General features: G+C 47.1%; 1 protein-coding gene across 1 annotated transcript in view; it reads right to left on the bottom strand.

The window, feature by feature from the left end:
* Positions 1-25,826, bottom strand: part of LOC144686231 (SPRY domain-containing protein 3-like) — a 1,189,784-nt gene that overhangs the window by 500,601 nt on the left and 663,357 nt on the right. Inside the window, exon 7 of the mRNA XM_078551322.1 lies at positions 1,341-1,490. Coding sequence (XP_078407448.1) covers positions 1,341-1,490 — 150 coding nt within the window. The remainder of the gene's footprint in view (positions 1-1,340; positions 1,491-25,826) is intronic.

Consider the following 25,826-nt stretch of genomic DNA (forward strand, 5'->3'; position numbering starts at 1 on the left):
CCCATTCTGCTAACCTGTCCAAGTCCATCTGCAGCCTCCCCGCCTCCTCAATACTACCTGTCCCTCCACCTATCTTTGAATCATCTGCAAACTTAGCCAGGATTCCCTCAGTTCCTTCATCTAGATCATTAATGTATAAAGTGAAAAATTGTGGCCCCAACACTGACCCCTGTGGAACTCCACTAGTCACCGGCCGCCATCCTGAGAAGGACCCCCTTATCCCCACTCTCTGCCTCCTGCCAGACAGCCAATCTTCTATCCATGCTAGTACCTTGCCTTTAACACCATGGGCTCTTATCTTACTGAGCAGCCTCCTGTGCGGCACCTTGTCAAAGGCCTTCTGGAAGTCCAAGTAGATAACATCCATTGGCTCTCCTTTGTCTAACCTACTCATTACCTCCTCAAAGAATTCTAACAGATTTGTCAGGCATGACCTCCCCTTGATGAAACCATGCTGACTTTGCCCGATTTTACCATGCACTTCCAAGTATTCTGAAATCTCATCCTTAATAATGGACTCTAAAATCTTACCAACGACCGAGGTCAGGCTAATCGGCCTGTAATTTCCCGTCTTTTGCCTCACTCCCTTCTTAAACAGGGGGGTTACATTAGTTACTTTCCAGGCCTCTGTGACCCACCCTGACTCCAGTGATTCCTGAAAGATCACCACTAATGCCTCCACTATCTCTTCAGCTATGCACTTCCTCAGTACTGACCCTCTGACAGTGCAGCACCCCCTCAGTACTGACCCTCTGACAGTGCAGCATCATACAGTCTCTCGATCCTGTTACACAAGGACAGGAGAAGGTTATTCAGCTTGGAGTCTGTTCTGCTGCCATTCAGTCTGATCCTGGATGATCTGTATCTCAGTCTTATTTTTCCGTCGTTGCTTCATATCCCGGGATACTCTTACCCAATAAAAATCTTATCTCTCCATGTGGAAATCTGCCCCCCTCACCTCCCCCCTCAGTCTAACTGTTTCCTGGGGGGTGAGAATTCCAGATTCCCACTGCCCTCTGTGTGAGGAAGTGCTTCCGGACATCACCCTGAACGGCCTGGCTCGAATCTGAAGGTCCTGCCCCCTTTGTTATGGGCTAACACCCCACACCTCCCCCCCCTCCACCCCACCAGTAGAGGGAATAATTTCTCTCCATCGACCCTACTGAACAGTTTAATCATCTTAAACACCCTTACACTTGATGGAATAAAAATCTGCTCTGTGCATTATTTAACCCTTTTAACATCAGTATAGTTTCGGTGAATCTTCACTGATCACAACTGCCTGTTAACCAGTGAGAGAGATCATCAATGAGAATGGTGACAATTTAATCTGCACTTACCTTCCTCGCTACTCCGACAGCTATATAACACTTCTCACCCGGGTTCACAATCTCCACCTCAAAATAGTGACTCCTGGTGCTGAGTGGGAGCTTGGCTTGTGCAAGTCCCACATCCATGATGCTTTTCCCTTTCCCTGCATACTCCAGTACCTAGCGAGAGGGAATGAGAGAGAGGGAAACAGAAACAGAAAGAGAGAGGGAGAAAGTAAGAGAAAGAGACAAAAAGAGAAAGAGAGGGAGAGAGAGACGGAAAGAGAGAGAGGCACAGACAGAGAGAGAAAGAGAGAAAGAGAGAGACAGAGACAGAGAGAGACAATGTGTGTGGGAGTGAGAGAGTAAGAGTATGAGAGAGAATGAGAAAGTGAGAAACAGACAGAGAGGGGAGAGAGATTGTGAGACAGAGAGAAACACAAAGGAAGAATATTATTGTCCCATCTTGCTGAGAGGTAAAGAGCAAAGCAGACAAAGAAAAATACTGAATCGATTATCAGAGACAGGTGTCCAACTTGAACCTCTTCCCACTCTATACCTCTATCCCCTTCTCACATCCATTCAATATCACAACGCTGTCTGCTTCTAGCACTCCAGCCAATTCCACTTCATATCCACTTTCTCAATGAAACTTCTCCTTAATTCTTTCTTTGACCTGCCAATATTTCTCTTTGATTTCTTCTTCCTCATCCTAAACTCACGAACAAATGGAAACAGTCCTCCCACATCCACCCTTCATCATTTTTAAGGCAGTCTCTAGTCTCTTCCATCTTCTCCAGAGGACCAGGCACAGGCTGCTCAATTATTGTTTCTGACAACTACCAATCTCCAAACCACTCACTGGGGAGCCATGGTCCAATCACAGGGTCTCCAATTCATCCCATTGATATAGGATTCATGACTCAGAGCCTCACACACTGAATGCTCACTTAGCAACGATGACTTGCTTCAGCTGATAGCAATCCCCCCCGCTCTCCATAAACTTCAGCTCATCCAAAACTCGGTTGCCCATTCGCTAACTTCCCTCAAGTCCTGTTCACCATCAGCCCTGTGCTGAGGTCTCAGCTGTGGCTCAGTTCATAGCACCCTCGCCTTTGAATCAGAGGGTTGTGGGTTCATTTCCCACTCCTGGAAACCAAGAACTGTGATTGTACTCAAAAGAGTTGCAATCTGTGACTGTTGATAACTCGAAAGAGTATCAGCCCTGTGCTGCAGTCACTTTGGCGTCGTGGTAATGTCACTGGACTAGTAATCCAGAGACCCAGGGTAATGCTCTGGGGACCCGGGTTCGAATCCTGCCACGGCAGATGGTAGATCATGAAACCATTGTTGTTAGAGGTGTCAGCTGTGGCTCAGTTCATAGCACCCTCACCTTTGAGTCAGAAGGTTGTGGGTTCATGTCCCACTCCAGGACTTGAACAAAAAAAAAGTCAAGAACTGTGAATGTACTCGAAAGAGTTACAGCTGAAAAGGGACGTGTTTAACTCTTGTCAGACCCTGAAACAATAGAGTAGAGAGAAAAGAGAATCAGCCCTGTGCTCGCTGACCTGCATTGGCTGCCAATCTGTCAATATTTCAATTTTTAAAATTCTCATCCTTGTTTACAAATCCCTCCAGTCCCGTGCAGAGTTTCCAATGTGTAAATATGGCAGCTGTAAATAAAGAGCAATGGTTTTAACAAATAACAGTCTCGAGCAGCTTACTTAGTGAGAATAGGCAAGCCCGCAAGGAGACCACCTAGACCCGGAACACACCATGAAACATGACAGCAATGGACAGTGAGTAAAAGACCCAGAAAGCAGAATCAGCTACAGGTCTGGAGAGTCAAGAGACCCTTGAAAGAAAGACGAAAGGAGCAGATTCAAGACTTGTCAAAAGGCCGGAGCATCACGGGTGCAGCGGATGCAAGCTGAAAGACAGGCTCGGAGTCTGGGTGGCAGTGAGCTCAGGCCCGTAGCAACAAACAGCGGCAGTGAAGCAGCAACAATTCCAGGGCTCAGTAGGAGCGTGAAATCTGCACCGCTACTCCCAGAACCATTATGGAGTGCTGAAGGGTCGCCACAGGCCAAGAACTGGGACAACTGGAGAAAGAGGTTCACGAGATATAGAACTGCTCCTGCCTTACACAAAAAAAGATCAGCAAGTCAGGTCAGTACACTACTTTATGCAGTTGTATCTATTGCTGATGACATGATAGAAAGTCAGGGAGTTGATGAAACTTCAACTCCTGATGAAGAAGCTTTTGGTTCATATTTCAGCATCAACAGGAACTTAGTTATAGAAAAGGCAAAATTTAGCAAGAGAAAACAAAGACCCTGGATTTTTGAAAGCCATGGATTCGTTCATTAATGCTCTATACTGGCTGGTAGGGATTGTGATTATAGAATCTTAAGGGATTAGTTGATTTGTGGCAGAATTGTAGTAGGGGGCCCTTAGCTGAAGCATCGTGAGGTCTCTCACAGACCGGAGAGAATTTGACACTCCTCAAATTGTGAGCCAAACTGAGCTTAGGAAACAAAATTGGCCTTTGTTTGCGGAGAAGGTGAGGTCCCCTGGGGACCATTCAGTTTGTAGGCCAGAAGAGAGAAATGGCAGCAAATCCCAAGCCTGCTAAAATGGAGAAGAGTGTGCCGACCACCATCTCGGAATGTTTTAGGTGCGATGGCAACAAAGGGCATGAATGAGAAGAATGTCCAGTAGGGGGAGCAGAGTGCCACAACTGTGGAAAAATAGGCCACTTCAAAACTGCCTGTCGCTCAAAAAATGCTGCCGACAATGCAAAAAGAGAGAGAAAATATGAAAGCAAAGCCCCATACAAGAATAGGAGAACCACAGAAAAAGGAAGTAACTTTCCTAGGGGAGAGAAATGATACTGAAAACAAAGTCTGAAATAAATAGACACAGGAGCGGGGGTTTCTGTTTTATCAGACAAAGTAAAATGGCTCAAAAAAATTACACTGCAGCCCTTATCTCTCAAGTTACAGGGTCTGGGTGGGACTACATTGGGAGTCAAAGGCCAACTCATGGCAAAGGTTGAAGAATAAAGATTGGGAAATTCTTGAACCTCTCCATGTCATTCAAAATCAAGAATGCTCTCCACTCAGCAGAAAGTCATGCCTAAACCTGAAATTAATCTGTACAGTGGATGAAGTCACTGATGACAGCTACAGTAGGACATTCAGGAATCAATTTCCAATATTATTTACAGGCCTCAAGAAGTTAAAGACCGAGTACCATATCACCCTATGAACTGATACTCAACCAATTTTCCTCTTTACACTGAGGAAAGTCCCTCAGCCACTCTTGGACAAAGTTGGGGAGTGAAATTGGAAAGATGCAGCAGCAAGGGTTTACCTCACCGGTCATCATGCCAACAAAACATTGTTTAGGAATGGTTCCGGTCCCAGAGCCAAACAGCTCTACAAGAATCTGTGTGGATTTAACTCAACTAAACAAATCAGTGGAACATGAGATCCACCCGATGGCCTCAGTGGATGAGAGTCTTGCCAACCGAGCCAAGAGTGCTCTATTCACCAAATTGGACGTGAACAGTGGATTTTGGCAGCTGACTCTGGGCAAAGAATCCAGATTGCTGACCACATTTATAATGCCTTTTGGTCATCATTGTTTCAATCGATTGTCCTTTGGCATAGCTGCTGCTCCAGAAATTTTCCAGGGAACAAGGTCTCACACTCTAGAGGTGTGGAAGGAGTAATATGCCATATGGATGATAAACTTATACATAGCTCCACAAGAGAAGAGCATGATCACAGAGTCAGAACAGTCCTGAGAGTCTCACAGGGAGGCAGCCCAACACTGAATGGAAAAGGTGAGTTTGTCAAACCCATGATCAAGTTAAAAGCAAAAAAACAGCGGATGCTGGAAATCCAAAACAAAAATAAAAATACCTGGAAAAGCTCAGCAGGTCTGACAGCATCTGCGGAGAGGAACACAGTTAACGTTTCGAGTCCGCATGACTCTTCAACAGAAATAAGGAAAAATAGAAGAGAGGTGAAATATAAGCTTGTTTAAGGGGGGTGGGACAGGTAGAGCTGGATAGAGGGCCAGTGATAGGTGGAGATTAGCAAAAGATGTCATAGGCAAAAGGACAAAGAGGTGTTGACGATGGTGATACTATCTAAGGAATGTGCTAATAGGTGACATTAAGGGTAGAAAGCAGGACGAGCAAGGTACAGATAGCCCTAGTGGGGGTAGTGTGGGGGGAAGGGATCGAAATAGGCCAAAAGGTAGAGATAAAACAATGGATGGAAATACATTTAAAAATAATGGAAGTAGGTGGGAAAAGAAAAATCTATATAAATTATTGGAAAAAAGGGGAATCGGAAAGGGGGTGGGGATGGAGGAGAGAGTCCATGATCTAAAGTTGTTGAACTCAATATTCAGTCCGGAAGGCTGTAAAGTGCCTAGTCGGAAGATGAGGTGCTGTTCCTCCAGTTTGCATTGAGCTTCACTGGAACATTGCAGCAGGCCAAGGACGGACATGTGGGCATGAGAGCAGGGTGGAGTGTTAAAATGGCAAGCGACAGGGAGGTTTCCAGGTCACATGGTACGAGCCAGTGGAATCACAGTTGATCCACAAAAAACAAAAGTAATCCGAGAATTTCCACAACTCGGGAACATAACTGAACTTCAGAGATTCCTTGGGATGGTCAACGAAGTAGGCTGCTGAATTCAGTAGAGGTCAACGAACTCTTGAGGCAGCTGCTGAGAGCGGGTGAACAGTGGTGCTGGGGTATGGACCAGCAAAATGCTTTGGAAAGGATTAAACAACATTTTAATTTCCTCTGAAATTTTAGCAGATGATGACCCAGAATTGCTGACCGTAGTGGCAGCAGATGCATCGTCAGCAGGTCTTGGGGCAGTTTTATTTCAAGTGCAGAGAAACGGCAAATGTAAACCAGTTTACTAAGCCTCAAGGTCATTATCAGAAACTGAGAGATGCCAACAGGAACAGAGAAAAACAAAGATTTGCCACAATTGAAAAAGAAGCTTTGGTAACAACATGGGCAAGCGGAAAATGTTCACCCCACACGATGGGATTGTGGTTCCAAATTGAAACAAGCCCCAAGCCATGAGCCACTCTTGTGAAAATGGAAAAAAATTACAAAAGTGTCACCAAGGATCCAGCAGGTTCAAATTAAGATTAATGAGATATGACTCCATAACAGAGAATGTTCATGGGAAGTATCAAACAACAGCTGACACACTGTCATGGATACCATTAGAATGAAGCCAACCAAGAGGATTTATAACAAAAACAGAATTACCTGGAAAAACTCAGCAGGTCTGGCAGCATTGGCGGAGAAGAAATCAGTTAACGTTTCGAGCCTTCATGGCCCTTCGGCAGAACTTCATTGAGGAGGTGGAGGTATATACAACCTGAATTAATCAACACTTACCAGCTACTGCATAAAGGTTGAAGGACATAAAAGAAGCATAGCAGCAAGAAGAATGTCTCCAGATAAGAGAATAATGCCTGGAAGGATGGCCAGGTGTTAGGCTTCTTGATCTTCATCCAGGCAAGTGGGGAGTATTGCATCGCACTCTGACGTGTGCCTTGGAGATGGTGGACAGGCTTTGGGAAGGCAGAAGGTGAGTTACTCATCACACGATTCCCAGCCTCTGACCTGCTCATGTAGCCCCAATATTTATATGGCTAGTCCAGTCCAGTTTCTGGTCAATTGTAATCCCCAAGATGTCGATAGTGGAGGATTCAGCTATGGTAATGCCATTGAATGTTAAGGGGAGATGCTTATATTCTCTCTTTTTGGAAATGGCACTTGTTTGGCGCGAGTGTTACTTGCCACTTGTCAGCCCAAGCCTGGATATTGTCCAGGTCTTGTTGCATTTGGACATGGACTGCTTCAGTATCTGAGGAGTTGCAAATGGAACTGAACATTGTGCAATCATCAGGAAACCTCCCCATTTCTAACCTTTTGATGGAAGGAAGGTCATTGATGAAGCAGCTAAAGATGGCTGGGCCTAGGACACTACCCTGAGGAACTCCTGCAGTGATGTCCTGGTGCTGAAATGACTGGCGTCCAACAACCACAACCACCTTCCTTTGTGCTGGGTATGACTCCAACCAGCAGAGAATTTTCCCACTGATTCCCATTGACTCCAGTTTTGCTAGGGCTCCTTGTTGCCACACTCAGTCAAATGCTGCCTTGATGTCAAGGGCAGTCACTCTCTCCTCACCTCAGGAGTTCAGCTCTTTTGTCCATGTTTGACCCAAGGCTGTAATGGGGTCAGGAGCTGAGTGACCCTGGCAGATCCCAAACTGACTGTCAATGAGCAGGTTATTCCATCGCCTGACTGATGATGGAGAGTAGACTGATAGAGTGGCAATTGGCCGGGTTGGATTTGTCCTGCTTTTTGTGTACAGGACATACCTGGGCAATTTTCCACATTGCCGGGTAGGTGCTAGTGTTGTAGCTGTACCGGAACAGCTTGGCTAGGGGCGCGGCAAGTTCTGGAGCACAAGTCTTCAGTACTATTGCTGGAATATTGTCAGGCCCCATAGTCTTTGCAGTATCCAGTGCCTTCAGCTGTTTCTTGATGTCACGTGGAGTGAATCAAATTGGCTGTAGACTGGCATCTGTGATGCTGGGGACCTCCGGAGGAGGCTGAGATGGATCATCTACTCAGCACTTCTGACTGGAGATTGTAGCAAATTCTTCAGCCTTATCTTTTACACTGATGTGCAGGGCTCCTCCATCATTGAGGATGGGGATATTTGTGGAGCCTCCTCCTCCAGTGAGTTGTTTAATTGCCCACCACCATTCATGACCGGATGTGGCAGGACTGCAGAATTTAGATCTGATCCATTGCTTGTGGGATCGCTAAGTTCTGTCTATCACTTGCTGCTTATGCTATTTGGCACACAAGTAGTCCTGTGTTGTAGCTTCACCAGGTTGACACCTCATTTTTAGGTGTGCCTGGTGCTGCTCCTGGCATGCCCTCCTGCACTCCTCATTGAACCAGGGTTGATCCTCTGGCTTGGTGGTAATGGTAGAGTGGGGGATATGCCGGCCCATGAGGTTACAGTTTGTGTTCGAGTACAATTCTGCTGCTGCTGGCCCACAGTGCCTCATGGATGCCCAGTCTTGAGTTGCTAGATCTGTTCGAAATCTATCCCATTTAGCACGGTGGTAGTGCCACACAATGCGATGGAGGGTATCCTCAATGTGAAGGTGGGATTTTGTCTCCACAAGGACTGTGCGGTGGTCACTCCTACCGATACTGTCATGGACAGATGCATCTGTGGCAGGCAGGTTGGTGAGGATGAGGTCAAGTATGTTTTTCCCTCTTGTTGGTTCCCTCACCACCTGCCGCAGACCCAGTCTAGCAGCTATGTCCTTTAGGACTCGGCCAGCTCGGTCAGTAGTGGTGCTACTGAACCACTCTCGGTGATGGACATTGAGGTCCCTGTCCAGAGTGCATACTGCACCCTTGCCACCCTCAGTGCTTCCTCCAAGTGGTGTTCAACATGGAGGAGGCACTGATTCATCAGCTGAGGGAGGGCGGTACATGGTAATCAGCAGGAGGTTTCCTTGCCCATGTTTGACCTGATGCCATGAGACTTCATGGGGTCCAGGGTTGATGTTGAGGACTCCCAAGGCAACTCCCTCCTGACTGTATACCACTGTGCCACCACCTCTGCTGGGTCTGTCCTGCCGGTGGGACAGGACATACCCAGGGATGGTGATGGTGGTGTCTGGGACATTATCTGTAAGGTATGATCCCGTGAGGATGACTCTGTCAGGCTGTTGCTTGACTAGTCAGTGAGACAGCTCTCCCAATTTTGGCACTAGCCCCCAGATGTTAGTAAGGACGAATTTGCAGGGTTGACAGGGCTGAGTTTGTCGTTGTCGTTTCCGGTGCCTAGGTCGATGCCGGGTGGTCCGTCCGGTTTCATTCCCTTTTTTTGTGACTTTGTGGCGTCTTGTTACAACTGAGTGGCTTGCTTGGCCATTTCAGAGGGTGTTTTAGATATGCCTGGTGTTGCCTGGTGCTGCTCCTGGTTTGCCATCCTGCACTCTTCATTGAACCAGAGTTAATCCCCTGGCTTTATGGTAATGGTAGAGTGGGGGATATGCCGGGCCATGAGGTTACAGATTGTGTTTGAGTACAATTCTGCTGCTGCTGATGGCCCACAGCGCCTCATGGATGCCCAGTCGAGTTGCTAGATCTGTTTGAAATCTATCCCATTTAGCACGGTGGTAGTGCCACACAACACGATGGAGGGTATCCTCAATGTGAAGACGGCATTTTGTCTCCACAAGGACTGTGCGGTGGTCACTCCTACTGATACTGTCATGGACAGATGCATCTGCGGCAGGCAGGTTGGTGAGGATGAAGTCAAGTGTGTTTTTCCCCCTTGTTGGTTCCCTGACTACCTGCCGCAGACCCAGGCACGCAGCGATGTCCTTTAGGACTCGGTCAGCTTGGTCAGTAGTGGTGCTACTGAGCCACTCTTGGTGATGAAGATTGAAGTCACTACCTGTGGTAATCTGAAGTGTAATACACCTTTAAGAGAGTGTGAGCAGATCGACCACATGACTGTAAGACCCAATAGCTGTGTAGCGTGGGCGACAATGTTATTGTTAGTCTAGAGTAGGGTCTGGCTGGAGAAGTGCACATCATGTTAATGCTCTGTTGTCTGTGTAAATAAACAGTATGTGCTTCACTTCATATTAGTCTCTGCATCTGCCATATATTGTAATCGACTCACCTGCCGACAGATAAACATGCAACTGGCTCGAAGGCAAAGCAGCCCCCTGGTAAAACATAACAACTGGCGATGAGGCAAAACACAGTCAGTCGATGACACCAAGGGAAGCCATGAAAACTCAACTGTAGTGAATTGGCCTGCCCTGCAGGCCGATTGTAAGTACATTACAATTATAAGGACACACCATAGTCGCTGAACTTATCGCCCACCAGTATACCACAATTTGGCCGCGTCGAACTGTTTGAACAGACCACCGATGACTGGTCACATTATATTGAACGCCTCACGTTTTTCTTTTTGGCCAACGACATGTTGGGGGAGGAGAAGAGGCGAGCGATCCTCTTATCGACATGTGGCAGTAAAACATACGGCCTAATTCGTAGTCTAAAGGCACCCAACGCCCCAAAATCCAAGAGCTTTGATGAATTGGTGAATCTAGTGAAAGGCCATTTCCAATCGAAGCCCTTGGTAACAACGCAGCGTTTTAAATTCAATTCAAGGCGTTGTGTCCCTGGAGAGACTGCCGCTTGCTATGTCGCAGCCTTAAAACTACAGGCTTTTATGGCAGTAAAGAAGTTACTACTTTCATCGACCCTATTGATACATTTTGACCCAAAGAAATAATTAATTTTAACATGCGATGCATCCCCTTACGGAATAGGGGCAGGACTCTCCCACCGATGGCCAATGGCTCCAACTGGCCCATTGGTCACGTCTTAAGAACACTCAGTGTGGCAGAACGAAGACCCTCACGGAGAAAGAAGACCAACACATCCATGGTCACCACTTCACCATCGTATCCGACCACAAGCCACTACTAGGCTTGTTTGGAGAAGACAAGGCAATAGCCCCAATCGCCTGGACACACATCCAGAGCTGGGCACTGATTCTAGCTGCTTATGAATATACTTTTATCCACTGGCCGGGAAGCCAGATTGCCAATGCCGACGCGCTGAGCCGATTACCCCTGAAGGACAGCAATGGGAACGCCCCCATCACTCAAGAACTTGTCTTGTTATTAAACTTTCTGGATTCATCACCAGTGAATGCCAAACAGATCAGAGAATGGACTGACCATGATCCAGTTTTGTCTCACGTAAGGGAACAAGTCTTACAGGGATGGTCTAACGAGCCAAAGTCGGACGAAACAAAGCCCTATTTTAATAGGAGATTTGAGCTCACCTGCCAGGATGGCATCTTGCTGTGGGGAGCGAGAGTCATTGTGCCTCCCAGAGGAAGATAACCATTATTGATAGAATTGCACAGCGCTCACCCCAGCATTTCCAGAATGAAAACGTTGGTGCGCAGGTACTTATGGTGGTTAGGGGTGGACACTGAAATCGGAAACATGGTCAAGAGCTGCAGACAGTGCCAACAGGTACAGAAATTACCTCCTTCTGCTTCACTGCATCCCTGGGAATGGCCTGGAAGGCCATGGGTCAACCTCCACATTGACTATGTGGGGCCTTTTTTGGGCACAATGTTCCTCCTGATTATAGACGCTCGCTCCAAATGGATGGATGTATACGAGGTGAGATCACCCACATCTACCGCCACCAGAGACAGATTGTATCAGAGTTTTGCGATACACGGTTTGCCAGAGATCATAGTGTCTGATAATGGAACGGCATTCACCAGCGGGGAATTCCAAAGGTTTACAGGTCTCAAGGGTATAACCCATGTTAAGACCCCGCCATCCCACCCTGCATCCAATGGGTTGGCCGAGAGGGCTGTCCAGACCTTCAAGGCCAGAATGAAAATACTAGATGGGGACTCTTATAGCATCTGGATTATCATGTTTCCTACTCAGCTATAGGACTAAGCCACATACGACCACCGGTATCGCCCCAGCGGAGTAATTAATGAAGAGACGTCTCAGGGCACGTTTGAGCCTCATAGGGTCGAATTTAGCGGGGAGGGTAGAGAGAAATCAGGAGACCCAGAAAAGTGAACACGGTTACCACAGTCATGAAAGAAACTTCACTGTAGGAAAAGCAGTTTTTGCAAAGAAGTTTGGAGATGGGCCAAATGTCTATCAGGTGAAGTCAGTACAGGGACAGGACCTCTGTCCTACCACATATTGGTTGAAGGTCGGATAATCAGGAGACATGTAAATCACCTCAGGAAATGGGAAATAGATCCACAAATAAAGGTGCACCAAGCATTCCCGTTGGAGCCTACACCACATGTGGAAGGAGCTCCTCTTGCTTTGGAAGTACCTGAAGGGTCCGTTGAGCCTGAGAGAGTCAGAGACAAACACACACGTTCCTAGAGGGAAACCTAGTGGACAGATAACTCCTGAGAGGGAGGACTCAGATAAACCATCGAAAATCGTAGAACTACAACATTCAACATGTTTGAAGGAGCCTCTAGAGAGACTGAATTTGTAAATAGTTTAGTTACGTAAATAATTAATATATTGTAAAATATACTTTCAAGTAAAGGGGGAGGGATGTGGTCATCTGAGGTGTAATACACCTTTAAGAGAATGTGAGCAGATTGACCATGTGACTGTTAGATCCAATAGCTGTGTAACGTGGGCTACCATGTTAATGATAGTCTAGAGTTGGGTCTGGTTGGAGAAGCACACATCGTGTGAATGCTCTGTTCTCTGTGCAAATAAATACCATGTGCTTCATTTCATTTTAGTCTCTGCATCTGCAGCATATTGTAATTGACTCACCTGCCGACAGATAAACCTGCAACCGGCTCATGAGCAAAGTGACCCCCTGGTAAAACACAACAACACCCAGAGTGCATTCTGCACCCTTACCACCCTCAGTGCTTCCTCCAAGTGGTGTTTAACATGGAGGAGGCACTGATTCATCAGCTGAGGGAGGGCGGTACGTGGTAATCAGCAGGAGGTTTCCTTGTCCATGTTTGACCTGATGCCATGAGACTTCATGGGGTCCGGAGTTGATGTTGATGACTCCCAGGACAACTCCCTCCCGACTGTATACCCTGTGCTGCCACCTCTGCTGGGCCTGTCCAGCTGGTGGGACAGGACATACCCAGGGATGGTGATGGTGGTGTCTGGGACATTATCTGTAAGGTATGATCCCGTGAGGATGACTTTGTCAGGCTGTTGCTTGATGAGTCTCTGAGACGGCTCTCCCAATTTTGGCACTAGACCCCAGATGTCTGTAAGGAGGACTTTGATTGATTTGATTGAGATTACCGTTGTCGTTTCCGGTGCCTAGGTCGATTCCGGGTGGTCCGTCCGGCTTCATTCCTTTTTTGTGTCTCTGTGACGGTTTGTTACAACTGAGTGGTTTGCTCGGCCATTTCAGAGGGTGTTTCAGAGTCAACCACATTTCTGTGGGTCTAGAGTCACATTTGACCAGACCAGGTAAGGATGAGAGACTTCCTTCCCTATAGGGCTTTAGTGATTCAGATGGGTTTTTATCACCATCAGACTTTTTAATTCCAGATTTTTATTGAATTCAATTCTACCATCTGCAATGGCGAGATTCCTGCCCAGATCCCCAGAGCATCACCTCGAGTCTTTGTATTCCTAGTCTAAGGACAATACCACAATGACTTCACGTCCCACCGAGGATATTATCAGAGTGTTACAGTGAGGGGGGTGGGATATATCAGAGTGTTACAGTGAGGGGGGTGGGATATATCAGAGTGTTACAGTGAGGGGTGGGGGATATATCAGAGTGTTACAGTGAGGGGTGTGGGGTATATCAGTGTTACAGTGAGGGGGTGTGGGGTATATCAGAGTGTTACAGTGAGGGGTGTGGGGTATATCAGAGTGTTACAGTGAGGGGTGTGGGGTATATCAGAGTGTTACAGTGAGGGGTGTGGGGTATATCAGAGTGTTACAGTGAGGGGTGTGGGGTATATCAGAGTGTTACAGTGAGGGGTGTGGGGTATATCATAATGTTACAGTGAGGGGTGTGGGGTATATCAGAGTGTTACAGTGAGGGGTGTGGGGTATATCAGAGTGTTACAGTGAGGGGTGTGGGGTATATCAGAGTGTTATAGTGAGGGGTGTGGGGTATATCATAATGTTACAGTGAGGGGTGTGGGGTATATCAGAGTGTTACAGTGAGGGGTGTGGGGTATATCATAATGTTACAGTGAGGGGTGTGGGGTATATCAGAGTGTTACAGTGAGGGGTGTGGGGTATATCAGAGTGTTACAGTGAGGGGTGTGTGATATATCAGAGTGTTACAGTGAGGGGTGTGGGGTATATCAGAGTGTTACAGTGAGGGGTGTGGGGTATATCATAATGTTACAGTGAGGGGTGTGGGGTATATCAGAGTGTTACAGTGAGGGGTGTGGGATATATCATAATGTTACAGTGAGGGGTGTGGGGTATACCAGAGTGTTACAGTGAGGGGTGTGGGGTATATCAGAGTGTTACAGTGAGGGGTGTGGGGTATATCAGAGTGTTACAGTGAGGGGTGTGGGATATATCATAATGTTACAGTGAGGGGTGTGGGGTATATCAGAGTGTTACAGTGAGGGGTGTGGGGTATATCATAATGTTACAGTGAGGGGTGTGGGGTATATCAGGGTGTTACAGTGAGGGGTGTGGGGTATATCAGAGTGTTACAGTGAGGGGTGTGGGGTATATCAGAGTGTTACAGTGAGGGGTGTGGGGTATATCAGAGTGTTACAGTGAGGGGTGTGGGGTATATCAGAGTGTTACAGTGAGGGGGGTGGATATATCAGAGTGTTACAGTGAGGGGTGTGGGGTATATCAGAGTGTTACAGTGAGGGGTGTGGGGTATATCATAATGTTACAGTGAGGGGTGTGGGGTATATCAGAGTGTTACAGTGAGGGGTGTGGGGTATATCAGATTGTTACAGTGAGGGGTGTGGGGTATATCAGAGTGTTACAGTGAGGGGTGTGGGGTATATCATAATGTTACAGTGAGGGGTGTGGGATATATCAGAGTGTTACAGTGAGGGGTGTGGGGTATATCAGAGTGTTACAGTGAGGGGTGTGGGGTATATCATAATGTTACAGTGAGGGGTGTGGGGTATATCAGAGTGTTACAGTGAGGGGTGTGGGGTATATCAGAGTGTTACAGTGAGGGGTGTGGGGTATATCAGAGTGTTACAGTGAGGGGGGTGGGGTATATCAGAGTGTTACAGTGAGGGGTGTGGGATATATCAGAGTGTTACAGTGAGGGGTGTGGGGTATATCGGAGTGTTACAGTGAGGGATTTGGGATATATCAGAGTGTTACAGTGAGGGATGTGGGGTATATCAGAGTGTTACAGTGAGGGGTGTGCGGTGTATCAGAGTGTTACAGTGAGGGGTGTGGGATATATCAGACTGTTACAGTGAGGGGAGTGGGATATATCAGAGTGTTACAGTGAGGGATGTGGGGTATATCAGAGTGTTACAGTGAGGGGTGTGGGATATATCATAATGTTACAGTGAGGGGTGTGGGGTATATCAGAGTGTTACAGTGAGGGGTGTGGGGTATATCAGAGTGTTACAGTGAGGGGTGTGGGGTATATCAGAGTGTTACAGTGAGGGGTGTGGGATATATCATAATGTTACAGTGAGGGGTGTGGGGTATATCAGAGTGTTACAGTGAGGGGTGTGGGGTATATCATAATGTTACAGTGAGGGGTGTGGGGTATATCAGGGTGTTACAGTAAGGGGTGTGGGGTATATCAGAGTGTTACAGTGAGGGGTGTGGGGTATATCAGAGTGTTACAGTGAGGGGTGTGGGGTATATCAGAGTGTTACAGTGAGGGGTGTGGGGTATATCAGAGTGTTACAGTGAGGGGGGTGGATATATCAGAGTGTTACAGTGAGGGGTGTGGGGTATATCAGAGTGTTACAGTGAGGGGTGTGGGGTATATCATAATGTTACAGTGAGGGGTGTGGGGTATATCAGAGTGTTACAGTGAGGGGTGTGGGGTATATCAGATTGTTACAGTGAGGGGTGTGGGGTATATCAGAGTGTTACAGTGAGGGGTGTGGGGTATATCATAATGTTACAGTGAGGGGTGTGGGGTATATCAGAGTGTTACAGTGAGGGGTGTGGGGTATATCAGAGTGTTACAGTGAGGGGTGTGGGGTATATCAGAGTGTTACAGTGAGGGGGGTGGGGTATATCAGAGTGTTACAGTGAGGGGTGTGGGATATATCAGAGTGTTACAGTGAGGGGTGTGGGGTATATCGGAGTGTTACAGTGAGGGATTTGGGATATATCAGAGTGTTACAGTGAGGGATGTGGGGTATATCAGAGTGTTACAGTGAGGGGTGTGGGGTGTATCAGAGTGTTACAGTGAGGGGTGTGGGATATATCAGACTGTTACAGTGAGGGGAGTGGGATATATCAGAGTGTTACAGTGAGGGATGTGGGGTATATCAGACTGTTACAGTGAGGGATGTGGGGTGTATCAGAGTGTTACAGTGAGGGGTGTGGGGTACACCAGAGTGTTATAGTGAGGGGTGTGCGGTATATCAGGGTGTTATAGTGAGGGGGGTGGGATATATCATAATGTTACAGTGAGGGGTGTGGGATATATCAGAGTGTTACAGTGAGGGGTGTGGGATATATCATAGTGTTACAGTGAGGGGTGTGGGATATATCAAAGTGTTACAGTGAGGGGTGTGGGATATATCAGAGTGTTACAGTGAGGGGGTTGGGATATATCATAATGTTACAGTGAGGGGGGTGGGGTATATCATAATGTTACAGTTAGGGGTGTGGGGTATATCATAATGTTACAGTGAGGGGTGTGGGGTTTATCAGAGGGTTACAGTGAGGGGTGGGGGATATATCAGAGTGTTACAGTGAGGGGTGTGGGGTATATCAGAGTGTTACAGTGAGGGGTGTGGGGTATATCAGAGTGTTACAGTGAGGGGAGTGGGGTAGATCAGAGTGTTACAGTGAGGAGTGTGGGATATATCAGAGGGTTACAGTGAGGGGTGTGGGATATATCAGAGTGTTACAGTGAGGGGAGTGGGGTATATCAGAGTGTTACAGTGAGGGGTGTGGGGTATATCAGAGTGTTACAGTGAGGGGTGTGGGGTATATCAGAGTGTTACAGTGAGAGGTGTGGCGTATATTAGTGTTACAGTGAGGGATGTGGGGTGTATCAGAGTGTTACAGTGAGGGGTGTGGGGTATATCAGAGTGTTATAGTGAGGGGTGTGGGGTATATCAGAGTGTTATAGTGAGGGGTGTGGGATATATCAGAGTGTTACAGTGAGGGGTGTGGGGTATATCAGAGTGTTATAGTGAGGGGTGTGGGATATATCAGAGTATTACAGTGAGGTGCGTGGGGTATATCAGAGTGTTACAGTGAGGGATATGGGGTATATCAGAGTGTTACAGTGAGGGATGTGGGATATATCAGAATGTTACAGTGAGGGGTGTGGGGTTTATCAGAGTGTTACAGTGAGGGGTGTGGGGTATATCATAATGTTACAGTGAGCGATGTGGGGTATATCAGAGTGTCACAGTGAGGGGTGTGGGGTATATCAGTGTTACAGTGAGGGATGTGGGGTATATCAGAGTGTTACAGTGAGGGATGTGGGATATATCAGTGTTACAGTGAGGGATGTGGTGTATATCATAATGTTACAGTGAGGGGTGTGGGGTATATCAGAGTGTTACAGTGAGGGGTGTGGGGTATATCAGTGTTACAGTGAGGGGTGTGGGGTATATCAGTGTTACAGTGAAGGGTGTGGCATATGTTAGTGTTACAGTGAGGGGTTTTGGGTATATCAGACTGTTACAGTGAGGGGTGTGGGGTATATCAGAGTTTTACAGTGAGGGGTGTGGGGTATATCAGATTGTTACAGTGAGTGGTGTGGGATATATCAGAGTGTTACAGTGAGGGGTGTGGGGTATATCATAATGTTACAGTGAGGGGTGTGGGGTATATCAGAGTGTTACAGTGAGGGGTGTGGGGTATATCATAATGTTACAGTGAGGGGTGTGGGATATATCAGAGTGTTACAGTGAGGGGTGTGGGATATATCAGAGTGTTACAGTGAGGGGGTTGGGATATATCATAATGTTACAGTGAGGGGGGTGGGGTATATCATAATGTTACAGTTAGGGGTGTGGGGTATATCATAATGTTACAGTGAGGGGTGTGGGGTTTATCAGAGGGTTACAGTGAGGGGTGGGGGATATATCAGAGTGTTACAGTGAGGGGTGTGGGGTATATCAGAGTGTTACAGTGAGGGGTGTGGGGTATATCAGAGTGTTACAGTGAGGGGAGTGGGGTATATCATAATGTTACAGTGAGGGGTGTGGGGTATATCAGAGTGTTACAGTGAGGGGTGTGGGATATATCATAATGTTACAGTGAGGGGTGTGGGGTATATCAGAGTGTTACAGTGAGGGGTGTGGGGTATATCAGAGTGTTACAGTGAGGGGTGTGGGGTATATCAGAGTGTTACAGTGAGGGGTGTGGGATATATCATAATGTTACAGTGAGGGGTGTGGGGTATATCAGAGTGTTACAGTGAGGGGTGTGGGGTATATCATAATGTTACAGTGAGGGGTGTGGGGTATATCAGGGTGTTACAGTGAGGGGTGTGGGCTATATCAGAGTGTTACAGTGAGGGGTGTGGGGTATATCAGAGTGTTACAGTGAGGGGTGTGGGGTATATCATAATGTTACAGTGAGGGGTGTGGGGTATATCAGAGTGTTACAGTGAGGGGTGTGGGGTATATCAGAGTGTTACAGTGAGGGGTGTGGGATATATCATAATGTTACCGTGAGGGGTGTGGGGTATATCAGAGTGTTACAGTGAGGGGTGTGGGGTATATCATAATGTTACAGTGAGGGGTGTGGGGTATATCAGGGTGTTACAGTGAGGGGTGTGGGGTATATCAGAGTGTTACAGTGAGGGGTGTGGGGTATATCAGAGTGTTACAGTGAGGGGTGTGGGGTATATCAGAGTGTTACAGTGAGGGGTGTGGGGTATATCAGAGTGTTACAGTGAGGGGGGTGGATATATCAGAGTGTTACAGTGAGGGGTGTGGGGTATATCAGAGTGTTACAGTGAGGGGTGTGGGGTATATCATAATGTTACAGTGAGGGGTGTGGGGTATATCAGAGTGTTACAGTGAGGGGTGTGGGGTATATCAGATTGTTACAGTGAGGGGTGTGGGGTATATCAGAGTGTTACAGTGAGGGGGGTGGGGTATATCAGAGTGTTACAGTGAGGGGTGTGGGATATATCAGAGTGTTACAGTGAGGGGTGTGGGGTATATCGGAGTGTTACAGTGAGGGATTTGGGATATATCTGAGTGTTACAGTGAGGGATGTGGGGTATATCAGAGTGTTACAGTGAGGGGTGTGGGGTGTATCAGAGTGTTACAGTGAGGGGTGTGGGATATATCAGACTGTTACAGTGAGGGGAGTGGGATATATCAGAGTGTTACAGTGAGGGATGGGGGGTATATCAGACTGTTACAGTGAGGGATGTGAGGTGTATCAGAGTGTTACAGTGAGGGGTGTGGGGTACACCAGAGTGTTATAGTGAGGGGTGTGCGGTATATCAGGGTGTTATAGTGAGGGGGGTGGGATATATCATAATGTTACAGTGAGGGGTGTGGGATATATCAGAGTGTTACAGTGAGGGGTGTGGGATATATCATAGTGTTACAGTGAGGGGTGTGGGATATATCAGAGTGTTACAGTGAGGGGTGTGGGATATATCAGAGTGTTACAGTGAGGGGGTTGGGATATATCATAATGTTACAGTGAGGGGTGTGGGGTATATCATAATGTTACAGTTAGGGGTGTGGGGTATATCATAATGTTACAGTGAGGGGTGTGGGGTTTATCAGAGGGTTACAGTGAGGGGTGGGGGATATATCAGAGTGTTACAGTGAGGGGTGTGGGGTATATCAGAGTGTTACAGTGAGGGGTGTGGGGTATATCAGAGTGTTACAGTGAGGGGAGTGGGGTAGATCAGAGTGTTACAGTGAGGAGTGTGGGATATATCAGAGGGTTACAGTGAGGGGTGTGGGATATATCAGAGTGTTACAGTGAGGGGAGTGGGGTATATCAGAGTGTTACAGTGAGGGGTGTGGGGTATATCAGAGTGTTACAGTGAGGGGTGTGGGGTATATCAGAGTGTTACAGTGAGAGGTGTGGCGTATATTAGTGTTACAGTGAGGGATGTGGGGTGTATCAGAGTGTTACAGTGAGGGGTGTGGGGTATATCAGAGTGTTATAGTGAGGGGTGTGGGGTATATCAGAGTGTTATAGTGAGGGGTGTGGGATATATCAGAGTGTTACAGTGAGGGGTGTGGGGTATATCAGAGTGTTATAGTGAGGGGTGTGGGATATATCAGAGTATTACAGTGAGGTGCGTGGGGTATATCAGAGTGTTACAGTGAGGGATATGGGGTATATCAGAGTGTTACAGTGAGGGATGTGGGATATATCAGAATGTTACAGTGAGGGGTGTGGGGTTTATCAGAGTGTTACAGTGAGGGGTGTGGGGTATATCATAATGTTACAGTGAGGGATGTGGGGTATATCAGAGTGTCACAGTGAGGGGTGTGGGGTATATCAGTGTTACAGTGAGGGATGTGGGGTATATCAGAGTGTTACAGTGAGGGATGTGGGATATATCAGTGTTACAGTGAGGGATGTGGTGTATATCATAATGTTACAGTGAGGGGTGTGGGGTATATCAGAGTGTTACAGTGAGGGGTGTGGGGTATATCAGTGTTACAGTGAGGGGTGTGGGGTATATCAGTGTTACAGTGAAGGGTGTAGCATATGTTAGTGTTACAGTGAGGGGTTTTGGGTATATCAGACTGTTACAGTGAGGGGTGTGGGGTATATCAGAGTTTTACAGTGAGGGGTGTGGGGTATATCAGATTGTTACAGTGAGGGGTGTGGGATATATCAGAGTGTTACAGTGAGGGATGTGGGGTATATCATAATGTTACAGTGAGGGGTGTGGGGTATATCAGAGTGTTACAGTGAGGGGTGTGGGGTATATCATAATGTTACAGTGAGGGGTGTGGGGTAGATCAGAGTGTTACAGTGAGGGGTGTGGGGTATATCGGAGTTTTACAGTGAGGGGTGTGGGGTATATCAGATTGTTACAGTGAGGGGAGTGGGGTAGATCAGAGTTTTACAGTGAGGGGTGTGGGGTATATCAGATTGTTACAGTGAGGGGTGTGGGGTATATCAGAGTGTTACAGTGAGGGGTGTGGGGTATATCAGAATGTTACAGTGAGGGGAGTGGGGTAGATCAGAGTGTTACAGTGAGGGGTGTGGGATATATCAGAGTGTTACAGTGAAGGGTGTGCGATATATCAGAGTGTTACAGTGAGGGGTGTGGGATATATCAGAGTGTTACAGTGAGGGGTGTGGGGTATATCAGAGTGTTACAGTGAGGGGTGTGGGGTATATCAGAGTGTTACAGTGAGGGGTGTGGGGTATATCCGAGTGTTACAGTGAGGGGTGTGGGGTATATCAGAGTTTTACAGTGAGGGGTGTGGGGTATATCAGATTGTTACAGTGAGGGGTGTGGGGTATATCAGAGTTTTACAGTGAGGGGTGTGGGGTATATCAGATTGTTACAGTGAGGGGTGTGGGGTATATCGGAGTTTTACAGTGAGGGGTGTGGGGTATATCAGAGTTTTACAGTGAGGGGTGTGGGGTATATCAGATTGTTACAGTGAGGGGTGTGGGGTATATCAGATTGTTACAGTGAGGGGTGTGGGATATATCAGAGTGTTACAGTGAGGGGTGTGGGGTATATCAGATTGTTACAGTGAGGGGGTTGGGATATATCATAATGTTACAGTGAGGGGGGTGGGGTATATCATAATGTTACAGTTAGGGGTGTGGGGTATATCATAATGTTACAGTGAGGGGTGTGGGGTTTATCAGAGGGTTACAGTGAGGGGTGGGGGATATATCAGAGTGTTACAGTGAGGGGTGTGGGGTATATCAGAGTGTTACAGTGAGGGGTGTGGGGTATATCAGAGTGTTACAGTGAGGGGAGTGGGGTAGATCAGAGTGTTACAGTGAGGAGTGTGGGATATATCAGAGGGTTACAGTGAGGGGTGTGGGATATATCAGAGTGTTACAGTGAGGGGAGTGGGGTATATCAGAGTGTTACAGTGAGGGGTGTGGGGTATATCAGAGTGTTACAGTGAGGGGTGTGGGGTATATCAGAGTGTTACAGTGAGAGGTGTGGCGTATATTAGTGTTACAGTGAGGGATGTGGGGTGTATCAGAGCGTTACAGTGAGGGGTGTGGGGTATATCAGAGTGTTATAGTGAGGGGTGTGGGGTATATCAGAGTGTTATAGTGAGGGGTGTGGGATATATCAGAGTGTTACAGTGAGGGGTGTGGGGTATATCAGAGTGTTATAGTGAGGGGTGTGGGATATATCATAGTATTACAGTGAGGTGCGTGGGGTATACCAGAGTGTTACAGTGAGGGATATGGGGTATATCAGAGTGTTACAGTGAGGGATGTGGGATATATCAGAATGTTACAGTGAGGGGTGTGGGGTTTATCAGAGTGTTACAGTGAGGGGTGTGGGGTATATCATAATGTTACAGTGAGGGATGTGGGGTATATCAGAGTGTCACAGTGAGCGGTGTGGGGTATATCAGTGTTACAGTGAGGGATGTGGGGTATATCAGAGTGTTACAGTGAGGGATGTGGGATATATCAGTGTTACAGTGAGGGATGTGGTGTATATCATAATGTTACAGTGAGGGGTGTGGGGTATATCAGAGTGTTACAGTGAGGGGTGTGGGGTATATCAGTGTTACAGTGAGGGGTGTGGGGTATATCAGTGTTACAGTGAAGGGTGTGGCATATGTTAGTGTTACAGTGAGGGGTTTTGGGTATATCAGACTGTTACAGTGAGGGGTGTGGGGTATATCAGAGTTTTACAGTGAGGGGTGTGGGGTATATCAGATTGTTACAGTGAGGGGTGTGGGATATATCAGAGTGTTACAGTGAGGGATGTGGGGTATATCATAATGTTACAGTGAGGGGTGTGGGGTATATCAGAGTGTTACAGTGAGGGGTGTGGGGTATATCATAATGTTACAGTGAGGGGTGTGGGGTAGATCAGAGTGTTACAGTGAGGGGTGTGGGGTATATCGGAGTTTTACAGTGAGGGGTGTGGGGTATATCAGATTGTTACAGTGAGGGGAGTGGGGTAGATCAGATTTTTACAGTGAGGGGTGTGGGGTATATCAGATTGTTACAGTGAGGGGTGTGGGGTATATCAGAGTGTTACAGTGAGGGGTGTGGGGTATATCAGAATGTTACAGTGAGGGGAGTGGGGTAGATCAGAGTGTTACAGTGAGGGGTGTGGGATATATCAGAGTGTTACAGTGAATGGTGTGCGATATATCAGAGTGTTACAGTGAGGGGTGTGGGATATATCAGAGTGTTACAGTGAGGGGTGTGGGGTATATCAGAGTGTTACAGTGAGGGGTGTGGGGTATATCAGAGTGTTACAGTGAGGGGTGTGGGGTATATCCGAGTGTTACAGTGAGGGGTGTGGGGTATATCAGAGTTTTACAGTGAGGGGTGTGGGGTATATCAGATTGTTACAGTGAGGGGTGTGGGGTATATCAGAGTTTTACAGTGAGGGGTGTGGGGTATATCAGATTGTTACAGTGAGGGGTGTGGGGTATATCGGAGTTTTACAGTGAGGGGTGTGGGGTATATCAGAGTTTTACAGTGAGGGGTGTGGGGTATATCAGATTGTTACAGTGAGGGGTGTGGGGTATATCAGATTGTTACAGTGAGGGGTGTGGGATATATCAGAGTGTTACAGTGAGGGGTGTGGGGTATATCAGATTGTTACAGTGAGGGGTGTGGGGTATATCAGAGTGTTACAGTGAGGGGTGTGGGGTATATCGGAGTTTTACAGTGAGGGGTGTGGGGTATATCAGAGTTTTACTGTGAGGGGTGTGGGGTATATCAGAGTGTTACAGTGAGGGGTGTGGGGTATATCAGATTGTTACAGTGAGGGGTGTGGAGTATATCAGAGTGTTACAGTGAGGGGTGTGGGGTATATCAGATTGTTACAGTGAGGGATGTGGGGTATATCAGAGTTTTACATTGGGGGGTGTGGGGTATATCAGTGTTAGAATGAGCATTATCATCTCAGTGTATAAGTGTATTTGGGGTATATTAAGTTCTCCTCAGTATCACTGAACCCAGAAAATGGCCATTCTGCCCACCGTGCCTGTGCTGACCCTTCGAAAGAGCTTTTCATTTTGTCCATCTTGACTGTTCTTTGTATGTCCCTCTGCCAATTTCTGCTCATTTTTTTCTATTAAAAGCCTTCATAAATCTTCCTGAAGTGTGTGGAGCCCAGAATTGACCACAATCCCTCAGCTGGAGCCTAACCAGTGATTTATAGAGGGTTCACAATAACTTCCTCGCTCAGTGTAATCTATTCCTTTATTAGTAAAGCCAAGGATCCCAAATCCTTGGGTGACAACCTTCTTTCCTAGTGCTGCCACCTTCAGTGATTTGTGTTCAGACACCCCCAGGTCTCTCTGTTCCTGCACCCCCTTAAAAAAACGTGTTCTTTAGCTCTTATTGCCTCTCCACATTCTTCACCCCAATACACAGGAATCCTTCCGAATAGTTCTCTTGTTGCTGTGTAACATGATACACGACACTGGACTATGGAGGCTGGTGCTCTGATTACACAGAATCCCTTCTGCAATGTGCAGCTAGAATCACAGCTGGAACTGTGTTCAGCTCGGACTGGCAGACAGGAAAGGATGTCAAGGTCTTGGAGAGTGTTTCGGAGGGAGATTGACCAGGATGGGAGCAGGGATGAGGGGCTTCAGTTAATGTGGAGAGACTGGAGAAGCTGGGATTGTTCTCCTTAGAGCAGAGAAGGTTAAGGGGAGATTTAATCGAGATGTTCAAAATCATGAGGGGTTCTGAGTAAATAAGGAGAAACTGTTTCCAGTGGCGACAGATTTAAATTAAATGACCAAAGAGTCAGAGGGGGAGCTGAATATAATTTGTTATACACAGGGAGTTGTGTGAGAGACGGTGGTGTATTGGTCATGTCACTGCACTAACAAGCCAGAAGCCCAGGCTCTGGGGCCATGGCAACTCTCATTGATTGTTGTAAGAACCCATCTGATAAGACACTGGTTCGACCTCAGCTGGAGTATTGTGTACAGTTCTGCGCACCACATTATTGGAAGGATGTGAATGTATTGGAGAGAGTGCAGCAGAGGTTTATGAGAATGGTTCCAGGGATGAGACACTTCAGTTATGAGGAAAGATTGGAGAAGTTGGGACTGTTCTCCTCAGAGAGGAGAAGGCTAAGAGGAGACTTGATAGAAGTTTTCAAAATCATGAGGGGTCTGGACAGAGTAGATAGGGAGAAACTGTTCCCGCTCGTAAACAGATTGAGAACCAGAGAGCACAGTTTTAAAGTGTTTTGCAAAAGAAGCAAATGCGAGGTGAGAAAAGGCTTTTTTCACACAGCGAGTAGTTAGGGTTTGGAATGCACTGCCTGGAAGTGTGGTGGAGGCAGGTTTGGCTGAGGCATTCAAGAGGGCATTGGATGATTATTTAAATAGAAACAATGTACAGAGTTACAGAGAAAAGGCAGGAGATTGGCACTAAGTTAAAATGCTCAAAGAGCTGGTGCAGACACGATGGGCCAAATGGCCTCCTTCTGCACTGTAACAACTCTGTGATTCTGTGGCTCACGAATGCTCTTTCGGGAAGGAAACCTGCCATCCTCACCTGGTCTACATGT

This window comes from Cetorhinus maximus, chromosome 11 (assembly GCF_964194155.1).
Source record: "Cetorhinus maximus chromosome 11, sCetMax3.hap1.1, whole genome shotgun sequence".
NCBI lineage: Eukaryota > Metazoa > Chordata > Chondrichthyes > Lamniformes > Cetorhinidae > Cetorhinus > Cetorhinus maximus.